Source organism: Choloepus didactylus, chromosome 5, assembly GCF_015220235.1.
Source record: "Choloepus didactylus isolate mChoDid1 chromosome 5, mChoDid1.pri, whole genome shotgun sequence".
Taxonomy (NCBI): Eukaryota; Metazoa; Chordata; class Mammalia; order Pilosa; family Megalonychidae; genus Choloepus; species Choloepus didactylus.
The window spans coordinates 1,853,715-1,871,943 of record NC_051311.1 but is presented as its reverse complement, the minus strand read 5'-3'; the positions used below and the strand labels follow the sequence as shown (position 1 = coordinate 1,871,943).

Genomic DNA, 18,229 nt, shown 5'->3' with positions numbered 1-18,229 from the left:
CTTTCCCCAGGTGTCGTGGCTGAAGGTGCGGGGTCTGTCGTCTTGGAGTCCTGTCTCAGGGTCCACTGCCCGCCCTGTCATAACGTACCAGACAGGTGGAATCCGGTGGTCAGTGCAGAACAGGTGAGCCAGACCTAGGCCAGGTGAGCAGGGAGGGCAGCGGGGCCCGAGAGAGCAGCCCAGAGGGACGCTGGGCGGGCGAGCAGGGGTGCTTGGGGGTGCCAGGGAGAAGGAGAAAGGAAAGGGCATGAGGGACAGGGGCCGTGCAAGCGAGCCTGGTCTCCTCCGAGTGCCACCCCTGCCCTTCAGAACCCACTCTGTTCCTGACGGACCCGGGGTGGCTGGCGCTCTCCTAATTTTGTGAAAGAGCCAGGAACTTGAAGATAAAACACGCCGACCTGTTGGCGTTGGGGGCCTTTGGAGTCCCCGTGGGTCACTGGACTTCTCGGATCGCTGCATCCTAATAGCACAGAGCACTGGCGCCTTTGTATTTCAAGCATGTGTTCACCGCGAGCCAGCTGATTATAAATCCAGTTTTAGTGTGCTGGCTTGATTTTGTTTTTCACTCCAGTTCTTACACGCTCACAGGCTCGCTCTCCTCTGCTATGCAGCCAAACCCAGGAGAGCCGTGTCCGTGTAGCGCTGCCACTTTACCTTCTGCTCGCCCACGTCCCCCTCAGCTGCATCGCACCCGCACCCCTGACTGCGCTCTCCTCCGAGCCGTCTGCGGGGACCCCGCGTCAATGCCCGCAGCTGCTTCCCAACCTCCTTTTGCTTGACTGCTCACCTCTTACCAGCAATTTGAGATTGCAGAACCTTCTGCTTTCAATGAAACAGTCTGTGTTTGGTTCCTGTGACCTTCCTTTGTCCTTGGCAGACCCTTCCTCCGGACCCCCAAGCCCTGGATGGATCCTAGAATCACTCTGGCCCAGCACCAGCCCGGGGCAGGCCCTGCTCGGGGCCTCTGTGGCCGGTGGGCACGGCTTGCTCCCTTGTTGCCCTCCTTTGGGCTGTGGCCGTGACCAGATCCCGGGTTCCAGGGGCCAGGCTGGGTCCTTCTGAGCCAGCCTCTTCACTTGGCAGCTGGGGGGTTGCTTTTTATGCAAACTGAACCGTGCACAGCCCCCTATCATGCCCATCCCTGCCCCAACCAGCGGGAAAGCCTTTGGCATCTGCTCCTGGCACTCTAGTAAAACCCCTCCACCGTGTCAGGTCCTCAGCCGCAGCCCCTTCCTCGGCCTGGTTCACTGGTCTTGCACGTCCCCAAGCGCCCCATGCCCACTTCCACAGCCTGAGCCATCCCTCCTGCCTCGCCCACCTGCTCCGCTCCAGTGCTCTGGTCTTTCGGATCCCGTCAGTTCCCCTCCTTCGGGGAGCTGGACGTCGTCGCTGGACTATAATGGAGTTCCTTCTGATGTGGTTTATTTCATGTCAGAAGCATGAATTTACTTTTTTTGTGTGATTGCTTAATTTATAGACTTGTTTAATCTGTGATCCATGTATCGTGAGTGAAAAATGATGACTGGCAAATATTTTCATAAGTAAATCCAAGAAACTTTCTAGATGGCTCTGAAAATGGGACCTGACTAAGTTTAGGAACTAGGGGTCTGAAAGTACAGTTGGGTATCTGAGTTGAGGGACACAGACTCAGCTGCAGTTTGGCTCCCTCCAAAGAAAATTCTAGACCTTTCTTGTTTATGCCTAGTCTTTAAATTTATTTTAAATCAGGTCTCCCACCCTGGGGAGCTTGGTTCTCCCTGGAACATCTGAAGGGCAGCCTTTTACCTCCAACAGGAGGCCTCGGGCAGCTGGCTATGAGCCAGGTCACTCCTCCCACCTGACTTTTTATTAATGAGGCGGGTAATACCTGCCTCTGTGACTTTTCACCAATATTCAGGATGCAAACTGCTCGTTGGGGTCTGTTGTATGGTGAAGGTCTATGCATGAGAACCATTCTTCTAATTTTCAGTTTAATAGCATTTTGCTAGATTACCATTAATATTTTACTAAAAATACTTTAACCCTCAGCACCTGGAATAAAGTCCATGATGTAGCATTAAATCTGGGAAAACAGTTCAGTTCCAGCCCTGCCTGGAGAGATCTGCAGACATCTGGGCCTCAGTTTTGCTTCCGTGATCATTTTATGTCGTTAAACCTTGCATGTGATAAGGATCGGCCCTTACCATTTGGGTTAGTCTCTGAACTTTGTTTGATATTTTCAATATGGAAAACAAGTGACCCAAAGCAGAAAGTATTAGGCATCTACTTTCTAGATTACAGTTCCCCAGCATTTTCTCAGGTGGCCAAGGGCTGGCATCCATGAGAGCCGGTGGCATGTGGCCCTTTTGGGCAGCTGGTTGACCCATGCAGGGTGTGTGCAGGGGCTGGGTTGCTGGCAGCCCACCCACCCACAGGCCGAGCAGAGGGTGGCACAGGCCACCCCCTCCCCAGACAGACTGGGCCTGGATGGCTGCCGGCCCAGGGCGTCCCTGTAGTTCTGGAAGGAAGCCAGGGGCCGGAAGAGGAAAGCCAGGGCGTGGCTCCTGGGTGCAGGCTGAACACAGGACAGGGTTTGGGGCAGAAGCCAAAAGGCCCAAGGATGAAGTCAGCAGTGAGGGTGGGATCCGTCCTGGGTGCGGGAGATGAGAGCCACCTGCGGGGGCTCCCAGGGTGCGAGGGGCACGAGGAGTGGGGCGAGGTGCAGGGAAGGGCCCGAGTGCCCCCACCTGTCCCTCCGCAGTGGGGACACAGACCCTGCCCACAACTGCCTGGAGATGCAGGCACCCCCACGTTCCATGAAGCACGGTTGGTGCTTGGTCTATGTGGATATGCCGAGACCTTTCAGCAGAGAAGGTGTGGGGCGAGCCCCACGCCCGGGCACGGCAAGTTACACGCAGGCTTAGAACGGCACAACCAGTTTCTATAGGATGTGCGGTGTTGATTCAGAACAGCAAATACATTGCCAGAAAAATGCCTGCAAAAAAATTCTTATTCCTCCCTTTACTTCCCCTGCAGTATTTCTAATTAAGTAAAGATAGAAACCGTCAGGAAAGCTTAGGTAGAAATGATTTCCTTACATTCTCTGCTTGCAGTGGACAATAACGGAGTGACCTGGATTACCATTTTTGTAAACTAAAATTTATTCAGAAATCTTATCAGTTGATTTTGTATTTTTGGAACTTGATTTTTCCACACGTGTGTAATTTGCACTGCCTCTAACTTACCAATTGGAAAAATGCGGAGGACAAGCATGTTGGGGGCCCTGCAAGGAGCTGCCACGGGCCGGGTAGGTAGTGGCCTGGGCCCTGCAGCCTGGCAGGGGCTGTACCTGTTCCCAGAGCCTCCACCTCCCTGCGCTCCTCCTCTGCACCCAGCTCGGCCGCTGGCACCCGTCACACTGCACACACTAGCGTGAGCTGGAGGCTAGGCAGGCCGCCCTCCCCCGGGAAAGGCCGTCGCCCCCCACCCTCATTTCTGAGCCCTTGGAGGCAGCTCCGTGTCAGGAGGCCGTTCTGTCGGGGCCGTGGTGTGCACTCACAGCTGGCGGCAGTGCGGCTCTTCGCTGGAGCTCGGCTGGGCCGCCACCCTTGCACCTTCCAGCAGCCTCTGCTGTTTCCTGCGGTTCTCCCAGGTGGGGTGGGACCCTCAAAGGGGTGTTCCAAGAGTGGGAGACCCAGGCCGAGCAGCAAGGCTTCCTGGGAGCAGCTCTGGAAGTCCCAGAGGCCCCTTCGGCTGCAGCGGCCTGGTCAAGCCAGCCCCAAAGGCCCGCCCGGGTGCCAGGGCAGAGCTGCACTTCCTCTTACTGTAGTGGTGCAGTCACGGAGAGCATCCTGCAGGAAGCGGCCCAGTCACCACATGCTGCAGAGTGACCTGCAGAGACAGGTGAACCAGCTGCTCACCTGCTCACGTCACCTGATGGCTCTCAAATCTGATTCTCATCTCTGAACTGGGCACAGCACTGTTTCTCCCCCGGCTGTGGTGGGAATCCTGAGCTTGTGCGAGTGGAAGTGCCCTGGAGGGCCTCGCTGCCTGCTGGGGTGTGTGGGGCCTCCCTGGAGTGGGTATGAAACCACGTTCCGGGCACTTTAGGCCTCGCGGTCACCGCGTGCTTCCTGCTTGGTCTCCAGCCTCTGCGCGTGAGTGGGCACATCGCCGTGCCCATGCACCATGAGCCACGTGGGGCCTTCAGAGCGACCACGTGTTAGAGAGGCGCTGCCTGGGGGATGGGCAGTGGAACCGCAGAGATGGGAATTCAGTTTTGTTTGTTCTGAGCAGCTCAGCTTTATACCAGCCCTGGCTGTCGCAGAGCACTCTTCCACAGCGATGAGCTGGGAAACGACAGAGAACACACATTTCAGATTCTGCCACTGGACAGAGGCTTCCTGAGAGCCTGCGGCTAAAGGCAGGTTCCAGAAATGACATTTTGGATAGTGATTCTGAGACTTTTACCTGGGAGGTTGCTATGTGTGATTTTGTGTTTAACATTGGTTTTTGGTAGTGAGCTCTTAAAATGTGCAAGGGTGTGGTAAAACTAACCCTGGTACATCCACACAAGGGCTTACTGCTCCACCAATACACAGGGAAAATGCTGATCCTGCACGGGCATTTATGCTGAGTAAAAGAAGTCCCACACAAAAGCAAACATGCCACAGGCTTCTGTTGATAAGGATTCTGGAAACACAACACTGTTGTGTGGTAAAAACATCAGAGCAGCATTGTGTCTGGGGGAGGGGGAAGGCTGGAGACAGATGGGGAAGGGGATTCACAGAATGTTCTGGGGTGATAGAATATTCTATGCCTCAGTAAGGGTTTGGTAGGTTAGAGTTCGTCTGTCAAAGCTCACCAATGCACTTGTGCATTTTATTGTATGTAAATTTTACCAAAAAATGCAAACAAAATAATGACGTGTTACGGTTAAGTTCACCATCTTGGCTAGGTTTTGGTGTCCAGTTGTCTGGTCAAGCAAGCACTGTCCTGACTGTTACTGTGAGGGTATTCTATAATTTATCTAATCAGTAAGTTGATTTCATCTATGGCTGATTGCATCTACAATCAACACAGGAGATTGCCTTGAACAATGAGAGTTGTCTCATCCAATCAGTTGAAGACCTTAGAGGGGGAACTGATGATCTCAGCAGTTAGAGGGCAGGATTCTGTCTCTATTTCAGCCAGGCTTCCTCTGAGGGATTCGTGGAATCCTTCAGCAGAGTTCCCAGCTTGTGGCCTGCCCTACGGAATTTGGACTTATTCATTCCCACAGTCACATGAGCCATTTCCTATAATAAATCTCATAATATTCACACCATATATATATATATATATATACACACACACTGTTAGTTCTGTTTCCCTGGAGAGCTCGGACTAAGATAACACACATGCTGAAAGGTTTAAGCATGAAGTACACTGATGGTGGCAGTTTACTTTGAAAAGTGCAGCAATGCAAAAATGGGAAATGGAAAGATGTGCAATGATGCCAATTTAGTACAAATTTAATTGTAGAACCCAGCTAATGGTTATTCAAGTGCTCATTGTACAATTCTTTAAACTTTTCTGTATGTTCAAACAGTTTATAATAAAATAAGGATATATTTTCAGAAAATTTATTTAATATTTAAAGAGCACAAAGGGCCCCCTGGGGACTAGTTTGGTGATGTATTATTCTTTTAAGTATTGAATGTCCTTCGAGAAATTAAGTTACTTGTCAAAGGTAAAGGAGAACTTACTACGTTACCTCTTCTCAAAATGCTGGATAAATGAGACATTTAAAATCTGTACATCCACAACTTCTCTAAAAAAGAAAGAAAAAAATTAATAGAAACATATAAGGGTTTCTGAGTTTGCAATAATGTCACATGAATTGCCATCAAATTAAATTTATAATTAAAACTTTGTCATATTTTTGACTACACATCATTCCATTTTCACTTTCCCTTTTGTTAATTTCCATGAACTCATTTTTAGAAATTGTTGGTTTTGAAACATAAAAAGAAGTAATAACCCCCCTGAGGAGCTGGGGGAGGATGCGGAGGTGTTGGGCTTCCTCACCTGGGATTGTTGCTGATGTTCTCACAAACACTGGGGATGGATGGCTTGATGTGCTGAGCCCTCTGTCTTGGGGCTGGCCCCTATGAAGCTTGTTGCTGCAAAGGAGAGGCTAACCCTGCTTATAATTGTGCCTAAGAGTCTCCCCCTGAGTACCTCTTTGTTGCTCAGATGTGGCCTCTCTCTCTCTCTAGCTAAGCCACCTTGGCAGGTGAACTCACTGCCCTCCCCCCTACATGGGACCTGACTCCCAGGGTTGTAAATCTCCCTGGCAATGCAGGATATGACTCCTGGGGATGAAGCTGGATGCGGAATTGTGGGATTGAGAACATCTCGAACAAAAGGGGGATGCGAAATGAAACGAAATAAAGCTTCAGTGGCTGAGAGATTTCAAATGGAGTCAAGAGGTCACTCTGGTGGACATTCTTATGCACTATATAGATAACACTTTTTGGTTTTAATATATTGGAATAGCTAGAAGTAAATACCTGAAACTACCAAACTCCAACTTGACTCTTGAAGACAATTGTATAACAAAGTAGATTACAAGGGGTGACAGTGTGATTGTGAAAACCCTGTGGATCGCCCTCCCTTTATCCAGTGTATGGATGGGTGGGTAGAAAAATGGGGACAAAAACTAAATGAAAAAATAGGGTGGGAGGGGGGGGATGATTTGGGTGTTCTTTTTTATTTTTATTTTTTACTCTGATTCTGATTCTTTCTGGTATAAGGAAAATGTTCAAAAATATATTGGGGTGATGAATGCACAACTATATGCACAGCTGTTCACAACCGTGAACAGTTGATTGTACGCCATGGATGACTGTATGGTATGTGAATGTATCTCAATAAAACTGAATTTAAAACAATAGAAATAATCAGAAGTGATGGAATTCAACTAAGAGAACTGTAGTATTTTAATGAAAATGTTAACTGATAAGAAGGGGTGTTGAAAACCTTGACTTTGGGGTACAAATAATGTGACAATTCTGACTCTGAGAATTATTGAAGCTCAGGAAGACTGGCACATACTTCAAGATGACCGCGACAAATGAGAGTGTTCTGTTTTCCAAAAGGATGTACTCAGGAGGAAGATGTGCAGATGTCGATTCTTCAGGACCAGGACCCCCTTCAGCTGTGTGGCTGGGGAGGGGCAGCTCCAAGGGGACAGCTCGGACCCCCCCAAAGCCACTGCCCTTCCACTGTGATGGGTCCAGGTGTGATCCACGTTTACAGGTAATATGGAGACATAACTAAAGGTTCAAAGAGGAGCACAGATGACTGAGTGGTGGGAAACTGGCCCTGAGGAACATCTGAGAGGAGAGTAAAGGGGATTCTCTAACCCTCCAAGACGCAAAGATTAAAGCATCGCTTGATTACTGTTCTCAGTTACACTAAGTGTTTTTATGAAGAGATTCTATGAAAAACTCACAAGGAAAATAGGTTTAAGATACAGTTCAGTTGTGCACATGGCAGAATCTTCTGACTTTGAGGTGCATTAAGCCCTGGAACGATGGAATTTATGTCCCGTGAGAATTATGTAAACAAATCCACTTGTGAGCGTTTCCACATCCACTGCCAGAGGCTGCAGCCCAGCAAGTGAGCCCTGGAAGGAGCTCCCGGGTCTAACAATGATCTTTCACGTCACTGTTACAGTTTTGAAACTTAGCTTGGTACTAAATTACATTTTTCTGGGCTATCGGTAAGGAATGGCAATTTAAATTTGCTTCATTTAAAAACTCACTATATTAAATGATTTTTCTTTTCATTGGACTTTTCCTGTTATACATTATTATATATTGCTTTGGTGACTATTGAAAACCATGTTTTTAATTCAGTTTCTTTGATTTATAATTAATAATGCATAATGTATTGTTATTTTTTCATGTAGTGTTAAAACAATCACTAATGTACGTTTTTATATTGCAAACTGCTGTTAGTGAGTACTTTTTATTGGGGCGGGGATCCCCCCCCCAAGTGTGTGTGTTTTACGTTCTCTGTCATTTTGTGCGCCGAGTCCATCCAGGGCTAATCAGCGTCCAGTGAGGTGAAAACGTCATCTTTGAGTGGTTTCTCTTGCTTCTGAATGTCGCTGTGGCAGAAACCTCCTTGCCCACATCCACGGTTGCCTCTGTTTCTGGCTTCTGCAGGGCACAGCTGGCTTCCTGTTGCGGTGCTGTTCAAAACTCGGTCGTTTCCCAAAACAACACTCCAGTTGGGACGAACCTGAGCTACGAAGTGGAAAGGAGGAAGGGCATCCAGATAGGAGAGAGCATCTTCGGCATGCTGCCCGTGGTGAGTGGGGCACTAGGCCCTCCCTCTCCACCCCAGGGCTTGCTGCGCTTGAGGTTACAAGGTAACAGTGCGCTTGAGCTACAATGTAACAACCAGGTAATTAGTTACTCAAGATGCCTGGCTGCTCTGTTGCCTGAAGCATGTGCAGTGGGCCATGGGCTGTCCTCTCTCTGCAGGGAAGGGATTTCTGTGTTGTGACCTGGGGGGCTGGTGTAGAGGACAAGCCCCCTCCCCTGAAAGAGGATTCTCCCACTTGTCAGTTTTGGTGACCTAATCAATTCCTTCACAAAGGACCGTAGCATTATGTGTCTAATCTGTGGCATTTGTGGAGAATAAGTGCCACCTCCGTAAGACAGGGGTTTTGTCTGGTGTTTTCACCAGTGTAGCCCAAGCTTCTGGAACATTCTGGGGCACATGTGCACTTGGTACGTGTTTGTTAAATGAAGAAGCAAGTGCATGGTCTGGTGTAAGGATGTTTGCCACTATAAGGAAAAATGTAACCCTTCATACAAAGCCAAATTAGGGGGAAATCTGTCACAAAATGTGCCCTGGTGCTCGTGAGCATAAAATCTCAGGCATCTTTTCATGATTTGATCAAAAACAATTTGGTCAGTCAATATGGTCAAGTCAATTTAGTCAACGAGGAGCCAGATGAAGGATGATTTGTTTGAAAAGGAATAATTTAATCCCCACTTTTGGCTTCTCAGGTACTGGTGGTTTGGGAGCATCGAGTGCTTTGCATGCTTTAGGTCTAAATTTTAGAATTTTTAAGTATTTAATTATTTTTCTTCCTTTTAGGTCAGTTTTAGCCAGTGATTCTGCCATGCCATACTAGTAAAATGAAGAAGTTGGAAAAATTTAAATATTCATCAGTGATTGATTAGTCAGAACAATCAAAAATAGCATTTAATTACATTTTGTATGAAAAAAATGAAAAATACATAAATAAGAAGGTGTTGACTTAAAAGAAACTAGAAAAATCATATGGAAAAATTTATCCAACCACAGGTTTTCAACCATTTTGTTTCATTTGTATATTTTGTTAAAAAAATAAATGGATTCTTGTCATTAAAAAGGGCAATTTAATCAGAAGAAAACAATAGTGAGGCATACTGTCCCCTCCCTTCAGGGAAAGCCTATGTTAGCACTTTTGAGATGTACTCCAGGTCCTTTTTCATGCACGTTTAAGTATTTTCTACAGAAATGGAGTCACTTCATAATGCAGTTGACCAACAGCAGGATATTAGATTCTTACAATTTAATTCCCTTTTCTTGGACCTTTGATTTCCTTCAACTAATTTACTGTTGGTCTTGTAAGTTGTTCCAATATATTTTTATATGACAAATGATGTAGAGGTGGAATAATTTGCTGAGAATGAATGAAAAAGGAAAAGAACACAGGAGAGAAAACAATAGTGAACATGTTGTGGAAGCAAGGGGAACAGAAAATAATTCACAAAGCATCTAAAAAGTGTGCTTGTGACGCATCAATCGACCTTAATCAGCAGGCTCCTGGGAAGCACGTTTAGCCCCTGCCCGGGGCCTCACAGGAGCCAGGGGTAAGGGGCGTTCGGAGGTTCTGCTCGGTTTGCCTTGCTTTGGGCCAGCCTAAATGGAGGAGTAGCAGGTGTTTGGTCCCTTGAAAGGAATACAGCACACTCGAAAACTGTATGTGATTAACAGCTGCAGCCACTTCTCAAATTTACACTGATTTTTAAAAGTCCTTCCTTCAAAAATGTTGCTAAGTGACTTGAGGAGGAAAATGACGATGTTGATTTTCATCCAGAGAGAGCAGTGAGCCGGCAGTTGAACCCTGCACACTTGCGCTTTCTTAGAAGGTTTAATTCAGCGACGGTTGAGATGCTAGAGCATGTGGATGTGTTTTCCCAGTGAACCAAGAAACCAGAGAGAAGTCTTCATTATTTTGAGTGCTTAATTTGAGATATGTTTCCCTCAGTAATCTTTTCTACTGTACCATAAAGAACACATTTGCATTTTTGCATTCTTCCTTATCTATAAAATTCAGAATTTATTGTAAGTACTTTTTAGCAAATGCTGTCTGAAGACATTTGAGCTAGAAGTTTGGGACATATAATAGGCTGAGGTATTGGACCGTTCATTCAAGAGGCAGGTGCTTTGCAACTCGGCAGGTGGACACACTGCCCTCCCCACTACATGGGATGTGACTCCCAGGGGTGTAAATCTCCCTGGCAATGTGGGACATGGCTCCCGGGGATGAGCCTGGACCCAGCATCACAGGCTTGAGAAAGCCTTCCTGACCAAAAGGGGGAAATGGAGTGGAATAAAATGAAGTTTCAGGGGCTGAGAGATTTCAAATGGAGTCGAGAGGTCATTCTGGAGGTTATTCTTATGCAATATAAAGACATCCCTTTTTAGTTTTTAGTGTATTAGAATAGCTAGAAGGAAATACTTGGAACTGTTGATCTGCAACCCAGGAGCCTTGATTCTTGAAGACTATCATATAACGATATGGCTTATATGTTGTGACAGTGTGATTGTGAAAACCTTGTGTCTCCCACTCCCTTTATCCAGTGTATGGACGGATGAGTAAGCAAATGAAGACAAAAAAAATAAATAAATAATAGAGAGGTATAAGGTGTAAAGGATGTTTGGAGTATTCTTTTTCTTTTTCTTTTTTTTTTTGGAGTAATGAAAATGTTCAAAAATCGATTATAATGATGAATGCACAATTGTATAATGATACTGAGAGCCATTGATTGTACACTTTGGATGATTATCTGGTATGTGAATATATCTCAATAAAATTGCATTAAAACGTCTCTATGGGAGAAACAGTAAAAAGGAAAAAAAGAGACAGGTGCTCTGCGAGGCATTGGGGACACAAGGAGGGACAAGGCACATTGCAGTGGACGCCCCATCCACTGCCCGGTGATAAGCTGTGGCCGGTACCGTGGGACGGAGCACGGGCTCGGGGCAGCTCACACCCCAGCTCTGCCACGCTCCAGCTGTCACTGAAAAATGTGGACCGAGTGTGTTAATGAGTTACGCACTCGGAGCCGGGCCTCTCCCCTAATAAGCTCTACACAGCTTTTAACTTCCGAGAACAAATAAACGTGCAGATCTGGAAGGAGGAAGCAGCCCTCGGAGCCAGCGTCGGGAGCAGAGGGGTCTGCAGGGTCAGGGGTCTGTGACCCTCAGGCTGTGCCCCAGGCCAGGACGCTCAGGCCCCCTCAGCCCCGGGCTGCTGCCAGTGGTGCTGGTGACCGGCTTTTCTTGGGGTGGGGGGCCCCCAATTGGTGGCGCCTCCTGCCGGGGTGGATTTCAAGCCACCAGTGGTTCAGCAGCCACCTCGCCAGCTCCCTGGGCGTCCCCCGCCATCACCACCCGCTCCGGGGCTGCCCCAGGGCGGCCACTGGCCACGGGAGCCCCACTGAGCCCACGGCCTCTGCGGGCCTGGAGGGGAAGCCGAGGGCGCAGTGGTGGGCGCGCTCTGTCCGTGGGGACAGGGAGGAGCCGTGGGGCCGTGACACCAGCCCGAGGGTGGGCGCTGGGCCCCATCCTCCGGGGGCGCAACCACAAGGGAAACCGAAAAGCTGCGGGAGGCCTTTGAGGGTGGGCAGGTGGGGTCCTAGGACGATGAAGAAGACGTCGGCCTTGGGAGTCCATCTGAAATACCTTCGCATGGAGCTGCTGGGCGTGCCCAGGCACCGGGGCCATTTGCAGAGAAGGAGGCGTGAATCTGAATTCCTGAGCCCGAGGAAACCGACAGTTCTCAGCTGTCTAAGGAACACAGAAAACCCCTGTGAAATCAGAGGATTCCTGCTGCTTTCTAATTTTCTTATTTTCTTTTTCACTGAAAACTCCTGTTTGTTGGAAAGACACGGCGTGGAGTTTTGCCATTTTCATTTTATTTACTTAATTATATGATGCAGAACGTGTAAAATTATATCATATATACAAATATATTGTACTTTGCCTTGTGTTTCATGGTATATGATGTATACTCCTCTCAAGAGCACGGAGCTTAGGTTTACGGGACGATTCATTTACCGAGTCACGGTGAGTTGGCCGCAGGCCGTGCCACCTGCTGCCCCTTCTGCTCGTCCTCTCTCCTCTCCTTGGTGCGCGGAGGCTCAGCTGCGGCACGAGCCCTGGCGCTGTTGGGGTAACGTGCCCCCCTCTCCCGCAGGCCCAGCCGTTCGGGGACCGCCCCCTCGGCCGCTGTGCGGTGGTGGGGAACGGCGGCATTCTGAACAAGTCGCTCTGCGGGGCCGAGATTGACCAGTCGGACTTCGTCTTCAGGTAAGCCCCGTCGCCTCGCTGCCCGGGGGCACAAGGTCAGTTTGGTGTTTTAAAGGCACAGTGTAAAGTTGCCCACGTAAATGCTGACTTTTAGGCTGTGTCGCTCAAACGTATAAATTGTTGGGGAGCCCTTTCCCAATGTGTGGAGTGGAGCATTAAGTTCCTCGGAATGTTTACGCCAGCAAGAGAAAAACATGTGATGGCCAAACACCCTCAGGAAACTCCGGGGAAGGGGCTGGAAGAGGGGTCTGCGCTGCAGGACTTGTCAGGGCCTTCGGAATGCCCTGGGAGCACCTACTGAGCTGTCTGCTGGGCCCGCCTGACCAGGAAACATTGCTTTCTACAGACTGTTTCTAGGAAGTTTTGTTCCCAGATAATACTTGGGAAAATGCTGATCTAGGCATTTTACAGCCATATCTGGCTCAAAACTAAGAAAATTTGGGCAGCTTCCAAATTCTAATCCTTTAAAACTTTCTATCTCAATAGAAATATTCAATAGCTTGGAAACCCGGAGGCAGCCGTGCTCCGTGCGTGTGCCCCTGCGAGTGAGCCGGCCTCGCGCGCCTCCTATCCCGGAATGTGGGGGGAAGGCCGCGTCCGTCTGAGGGGGCGTCCATCGAAAGGAACCTTTTTGAAGAGTGAGCAGAATCAGTTTCTTCCTGCTTTAGGAGCCCTGATTTCATCCTCTAGGGAGATCCTTTGATCGCTCTCCATTTAATGCTTCCCTGTTGGCAAATTAGAAAGAAACAAGATTTTCAATGACTAGCTCTCCCCTCACTTCACTCTTGTTTCAAAATTTCACCCTGAAGGTGACAAGAGAACAACAATCAGCCAACAGCTATTGAATGTTGTCTTCATGATTAACATTTAAATGGCCGATATCTGAATGAAAAAGCCATAATGCAGATAAATAAATCTTATAAAAGACTTTCTATAGACTTAAAATTTCTAAAACATCTCTGATGAATATTACGCCTAACACTCATTTTATTTTAGGGCAAAAATTGGAAATACAATACGCTTAGGTTTAAAAACTAATAAACATCTGGGCAGCCATTAATTTGTAAGTTTAAAATAAATGCTTATGCTTCTAGAATCTACATTTGCTGTTGCCAGGTATTTTTCTGAATATAGAGAGAATTCCTTTTGAAGTTAGCAATCCAAACTGAAAAGCACTGACATGCGTTTAATATTTAAGCTGGTACTTATTTTTGGAGATGCATGTTGAGAGTTTATAAAATAATCTGGAAGTTATTAATTATAACTTTTTTCATTTCAAAAGGCTGGGAGCCGTGAACTGAGTGTGTGAGGCACTCAACTACACAAGGAATGGGGTCCCTCTGCCGCTGCGTGTGTGCAACACCCAGTGTTTCCCCAGAACGCCCCTATAATACCTGATCAATAATCACCCTTGAGTCTAGACTGTTCTAGAAAGTGGATTTGTTCCTGGAGGCCTACTAATCAGGCCATTTCTGTGACTCGGTGTCTGTGATTAGTATTTATTTTTCCAAAGGTACCATGTTTCATGGTATTCAGAGATGTCTTTTATATCTGTGGGGGACGTACCTGTTCCACTGGTTGCATGTTTCAGAAAGCCTGGGGTAGAATGCTTTAACCTCAGTCTTTTTGCAGAACATGGCAACTTAAGCTGCCTTTCCTACAGAAGCAGTCGGACCTGCTCTCTTTTTATGTACTGGACAGCTTTAAAGAAACGGTCTACTCGAAATTCCATAAATGACACTTAGGGAGTCAGAACTGACTTTTCCTTTCTTGTGATGGGAATAAAATTATTAAAAGTTATAATTCTTCATTTGATTTCCAATTTAAAAGCAAATTAGTCCTCAAAGGAGAATGAGAACATCAATATGAAAGCATCACTGTAAGAATATTAAGGCTTTGTTTATTAGCAGCATGATTTGGTGGAAAAAATATCCATGTGAGAATCAGGAGATTTTGGTTTTTGTAGACAGTCTTTGCTTCAGGAAGACTTTGTAACCTTTGTTACAATATTTGCTTCTATGTTTTTCATCTGTAAATTACTGTGGTACCACTGCAGGAATACAATCAATGTAAAAACAATCATTTTAATAAAAGATTGCAAACTCTTCAAAAGCTCGGCAAGGTGTAATTGTCATTCCTGGTTTTAATATTTATTAAAGTCATCACTGATATTGAAAGTATTTATCAAATTTGTGTATTTTATGCTACATTGGAATGTCAACTAAGAGTTCAGTACTTATTAAATAGTTTTAAATATAAATCAGATGGATTCTGAGCAATGACTTTCTCCAATATAAGGACAGCAATTGTGTGTGTGAGTGTTTACACCATTTTTTTTTTACAAGTTGTGTTTTGAAAATAGTTTCACTTCCAAATTTCAGGTGTAACCTGCCCCCGACGACCGGAAATGTCAGTAAAGATGTTGGCAGCAAGACGAATCTGGTGACTGTAAACCCCAGCATCATCTCACTCAGGTAAGTACCTGCGGGTCATGTGACCCTCAGGTGCACCTGCTCACATTTGTTTCCATGACTCTTGGTGTGAGTGCGAATCTCGGTCCCAAGAGGCCGTGCAACACGCCTGTAGGGGCCTTTGGGAAAGTGGACAAGGATGCGTCTGTGATCGCTGCCTCCACAGGAGTTGTGCTTCATGTCATGTGTGAATCAGCTGCACTTCTAATGGCAAGAGCTAAATGTGGGAAATCAAATGAGACCTTATTTCTCTCTTCTTTGTTTCAACAATGGAGAAGTTACTTTTTGCCAATTTTCATTCAGTTTTATCATTGGTGGCCCTTTTTTAAAAAAATAAAAAACAGAAAAACAACATCTTTTTATAAGCTTCTGAGAGTTAGCCCTAGAAGATCCTGCAAAATGCAGTTTTCATTTTGGATAATTTATTACAAAAAAAATAATTACAGTGTTTTAGGTTCTCATGTGTAACTGCTAGAAAATGTTTGTTCGTTAATGAAAATTCCATACATAGTTTTACTCCATTGTTTGCATAAAAAGTGACTAATAATCATTATGAATCAACTAAGCTCCTCAAATAGTTCTAGTATCTCTTGAGAGAAAATAAAATACTTTATCTGCCTCCCCAAAACTTGGTTTCTAAACACGCAATTTTCAGATACATAAGTATATTTAGTAAGATATCATTTAAATCACATATATAAGGATATCACAATGCATGGAGGAATTTAAACTACATCTGTTTTTTTATATAATATATTTTAGGTTTACTGAAAATACTTTATTTTATTATAGCATATATACAAATGGGGCACAAATTACAAAGATACAGCCCATTGAATTCTTAAAAATGTCTATAGCTATTTTAAGAGTATGCTATGTTTGAGAAAATATTTCATCATTATAAATTTGGAAGGTGCTTCAGCACCAAAAAAGAAACCTTAGAAAAAATTACTGAGTTGGAAGACAAAACCGTGTAAGGAATGTCCGTGTGCCAAGGGTGAAGCCCTAAAACAGTAGAAACTGAATGTGCAGGTGCAGCGAGAGGATGAGGACCCAGCTCAAGACACTGGAGCCTGCTGCTCGACTGCATTTTCCCTGAAACCACCGTTTGTCTCTTTTATGTACAGGGATATCAGTGGCTCCCTGGCAAATCCAGCCTCATGTGACTCAACTGCCACTTTGATCGTCGTCGGGTTTATTATTGTTGCTGTTGTTTAATTTGGCAGATACGGGAACTTAGAGGAGAAGAGGGCAGCCTTCCTGGAGGACATCGCCACGTATGGAGACACCTTCCTCCTCCTGCCGGCTTTCTCCTTCAGGGCCAACACGGGGACCTCTTTTAAAGTCTTCCACACTCTGAGGAGCTCGAACGCGAGGCAGCAGGTTCTGTTTTTCCACCCCGCGTACCTGAGGCGCCTGGCCCTCTTCTGGAGGACGCGGGGCGTGGTGGCGTACCGCCTGTCCTCGGGCCTGATGGTGGCCAGCGTGGCCGTGGAGCTGTGTGAGCACGTGCGCGTGTACGGGTTCTGGCCCTTCTCGAAGACGGTGGGGAACGCGCCCGTCAGCCACCACTACTACGACAACCAGCCGCCCAAGCGCGGCTTCCACGCCATGCCCCAGGAGTTCCTCCAAATTCTCCAGCTCCACGTGAAGGGCATCCTCAGGGTGCAGTTCAGCAAATGTGGCGTTGCCCGAACGGGGTCTCGGGACGGGGGTAATGTGAATACGGGGAGATTGTAGCACTGTTTACAAACACAGAGGCTGAGGTCCTGGGGTGCAGTAGGAAGTGCTCCGAGCCTTGGTTTGACCAAAGCTCACCCTCCAAGTCTGCAACCTCTGAGCGTGATTCAATTGTGGTATCTTCGGTTCCCTTCCCTGTAACACGGGGACCATTTGATCTAACACATAGAAGTAAAATACGACCATCCATGGAGACACAGAGGAGAGAGGTTGGCATGAGGTAGGGACTCGGTGGATATTTTCTTGTTAATGTTGATAAGAGACATTTCCACACTTGCCAGGCTGACGCCAAAAGGCACCGTCCAGAGACCCTTTCTGAAGAGATCGTTGAATTGCCCATCAGGACTGGGGTTTTTCTCTGGTGGGCCTCTCTGTTTTCAGTAACATACTGCCCATTTTTCTTGCCCTGTTAAAGAGTGCACACAGGAAAGTTCTATACTTAAGCAAGAAACTGTTTCCTGTTGGTGGGATGTGGACCATTTCTTTCCCCTTTATCTATATTTTTTTCACCACTCTAATTTTGTACTGACTCCCTGCCTCACCCTTAAACCTTCTCTTCTCCCACTGGCAGAGTCTACTTCAAGGACGTGCGTAGCTGCCATGCCCAGGCTTTCTCGCCTGCTGTCCTGTCAGGGGGGTCACCCCTTCAATTTGCTCTAAAGCATAAGGCCGAGCAGCACCCCACGGCAGCCCCACGGCAGCCCCCGCCAGGCTCTGAGAGGGACTCACGAGGACGAGCCCTCACCGAGTCCGCGAGAGGAAGCAGGTGTGGACGTCACTAACGTGACACGCGTGACAGGGGTTGTGATCACAACGTTGTGGATGACGAGGTGCAGACAGCAGAGCAGGGGAGGCTAAGCCTGCTGCAGTGGCAAAGCCTGGGGTGCCTCAGAGAAGGGGAGACCTCCTAACTGAACCTAGAAAGTGAGAAGAATCCAGGAGAGGGCATATGATACGGGAAAAACGACCCTGGGTTCAGATCCATCGAGACAAGGGTGTTTCAAGGTCGGTGGTGGCCTTTGCTCCAAAACTGCCCTGTGAGACCGGGGGCCGCGTTTGGGGGCCACGTGCCCTGGGAGTGATCCCAGCCCGGCTGCGTTCCTGGGGAGGCTGTCGGGGGGAAACACGCCAGCAGAGGTGAGTGTCTACCTGAGAGAGAAAGCTGATAATCTAGACATCAATAGAAATAAAGCACGAGTCGATACCGGGCCCCAGCACTTCCAACATCTCCTTCACACCACGAAGTCCCCGTTCCCGCAGGACGCCCCAAATCTGCCGAAGGGCTTATGGGCTCGAGGACATAACTGCGGGCAGGCCCTCCGGCTCACCATTGTGCCACCCCAAGACTAGAAGTAGGAGTGGAGCCGACGGGTCAGCACATCGAAACAATTCTA

General features: G+C 47.3%; 1 protein-coding gene across 1 annotated transcript in view; it reads left to right on the top strand.

Moving 5' to 3' along the window:
- The window catches only part of ST8SIA6 (ST8 alpha-N-acetyl-neuraminide alpha-2,8-sialyltransferase 6), a 104,267-nt gene extending 86,588 nt beyond the window's left edge, over positions 1–17,679 (top strand). Inside the window, 4 exon segments of the mRNA XM_037837381.1 lie at positions 8,196–8,340; positions 12,512–12,624; positions 15,006–15,098; positions 16,322–17,679. Coding sequence (XP_037693309.1) covers positions 8,196–8,340; positions 12,512–12,624; positions 15,006–15,098; positions 16,322–16,835 — 865 coding nt within the window. The 3' untranslated portion in view covers positions 16,836–17,679.
- Positions 17,680–18,229: the final 550 nt, after the last annotated feature.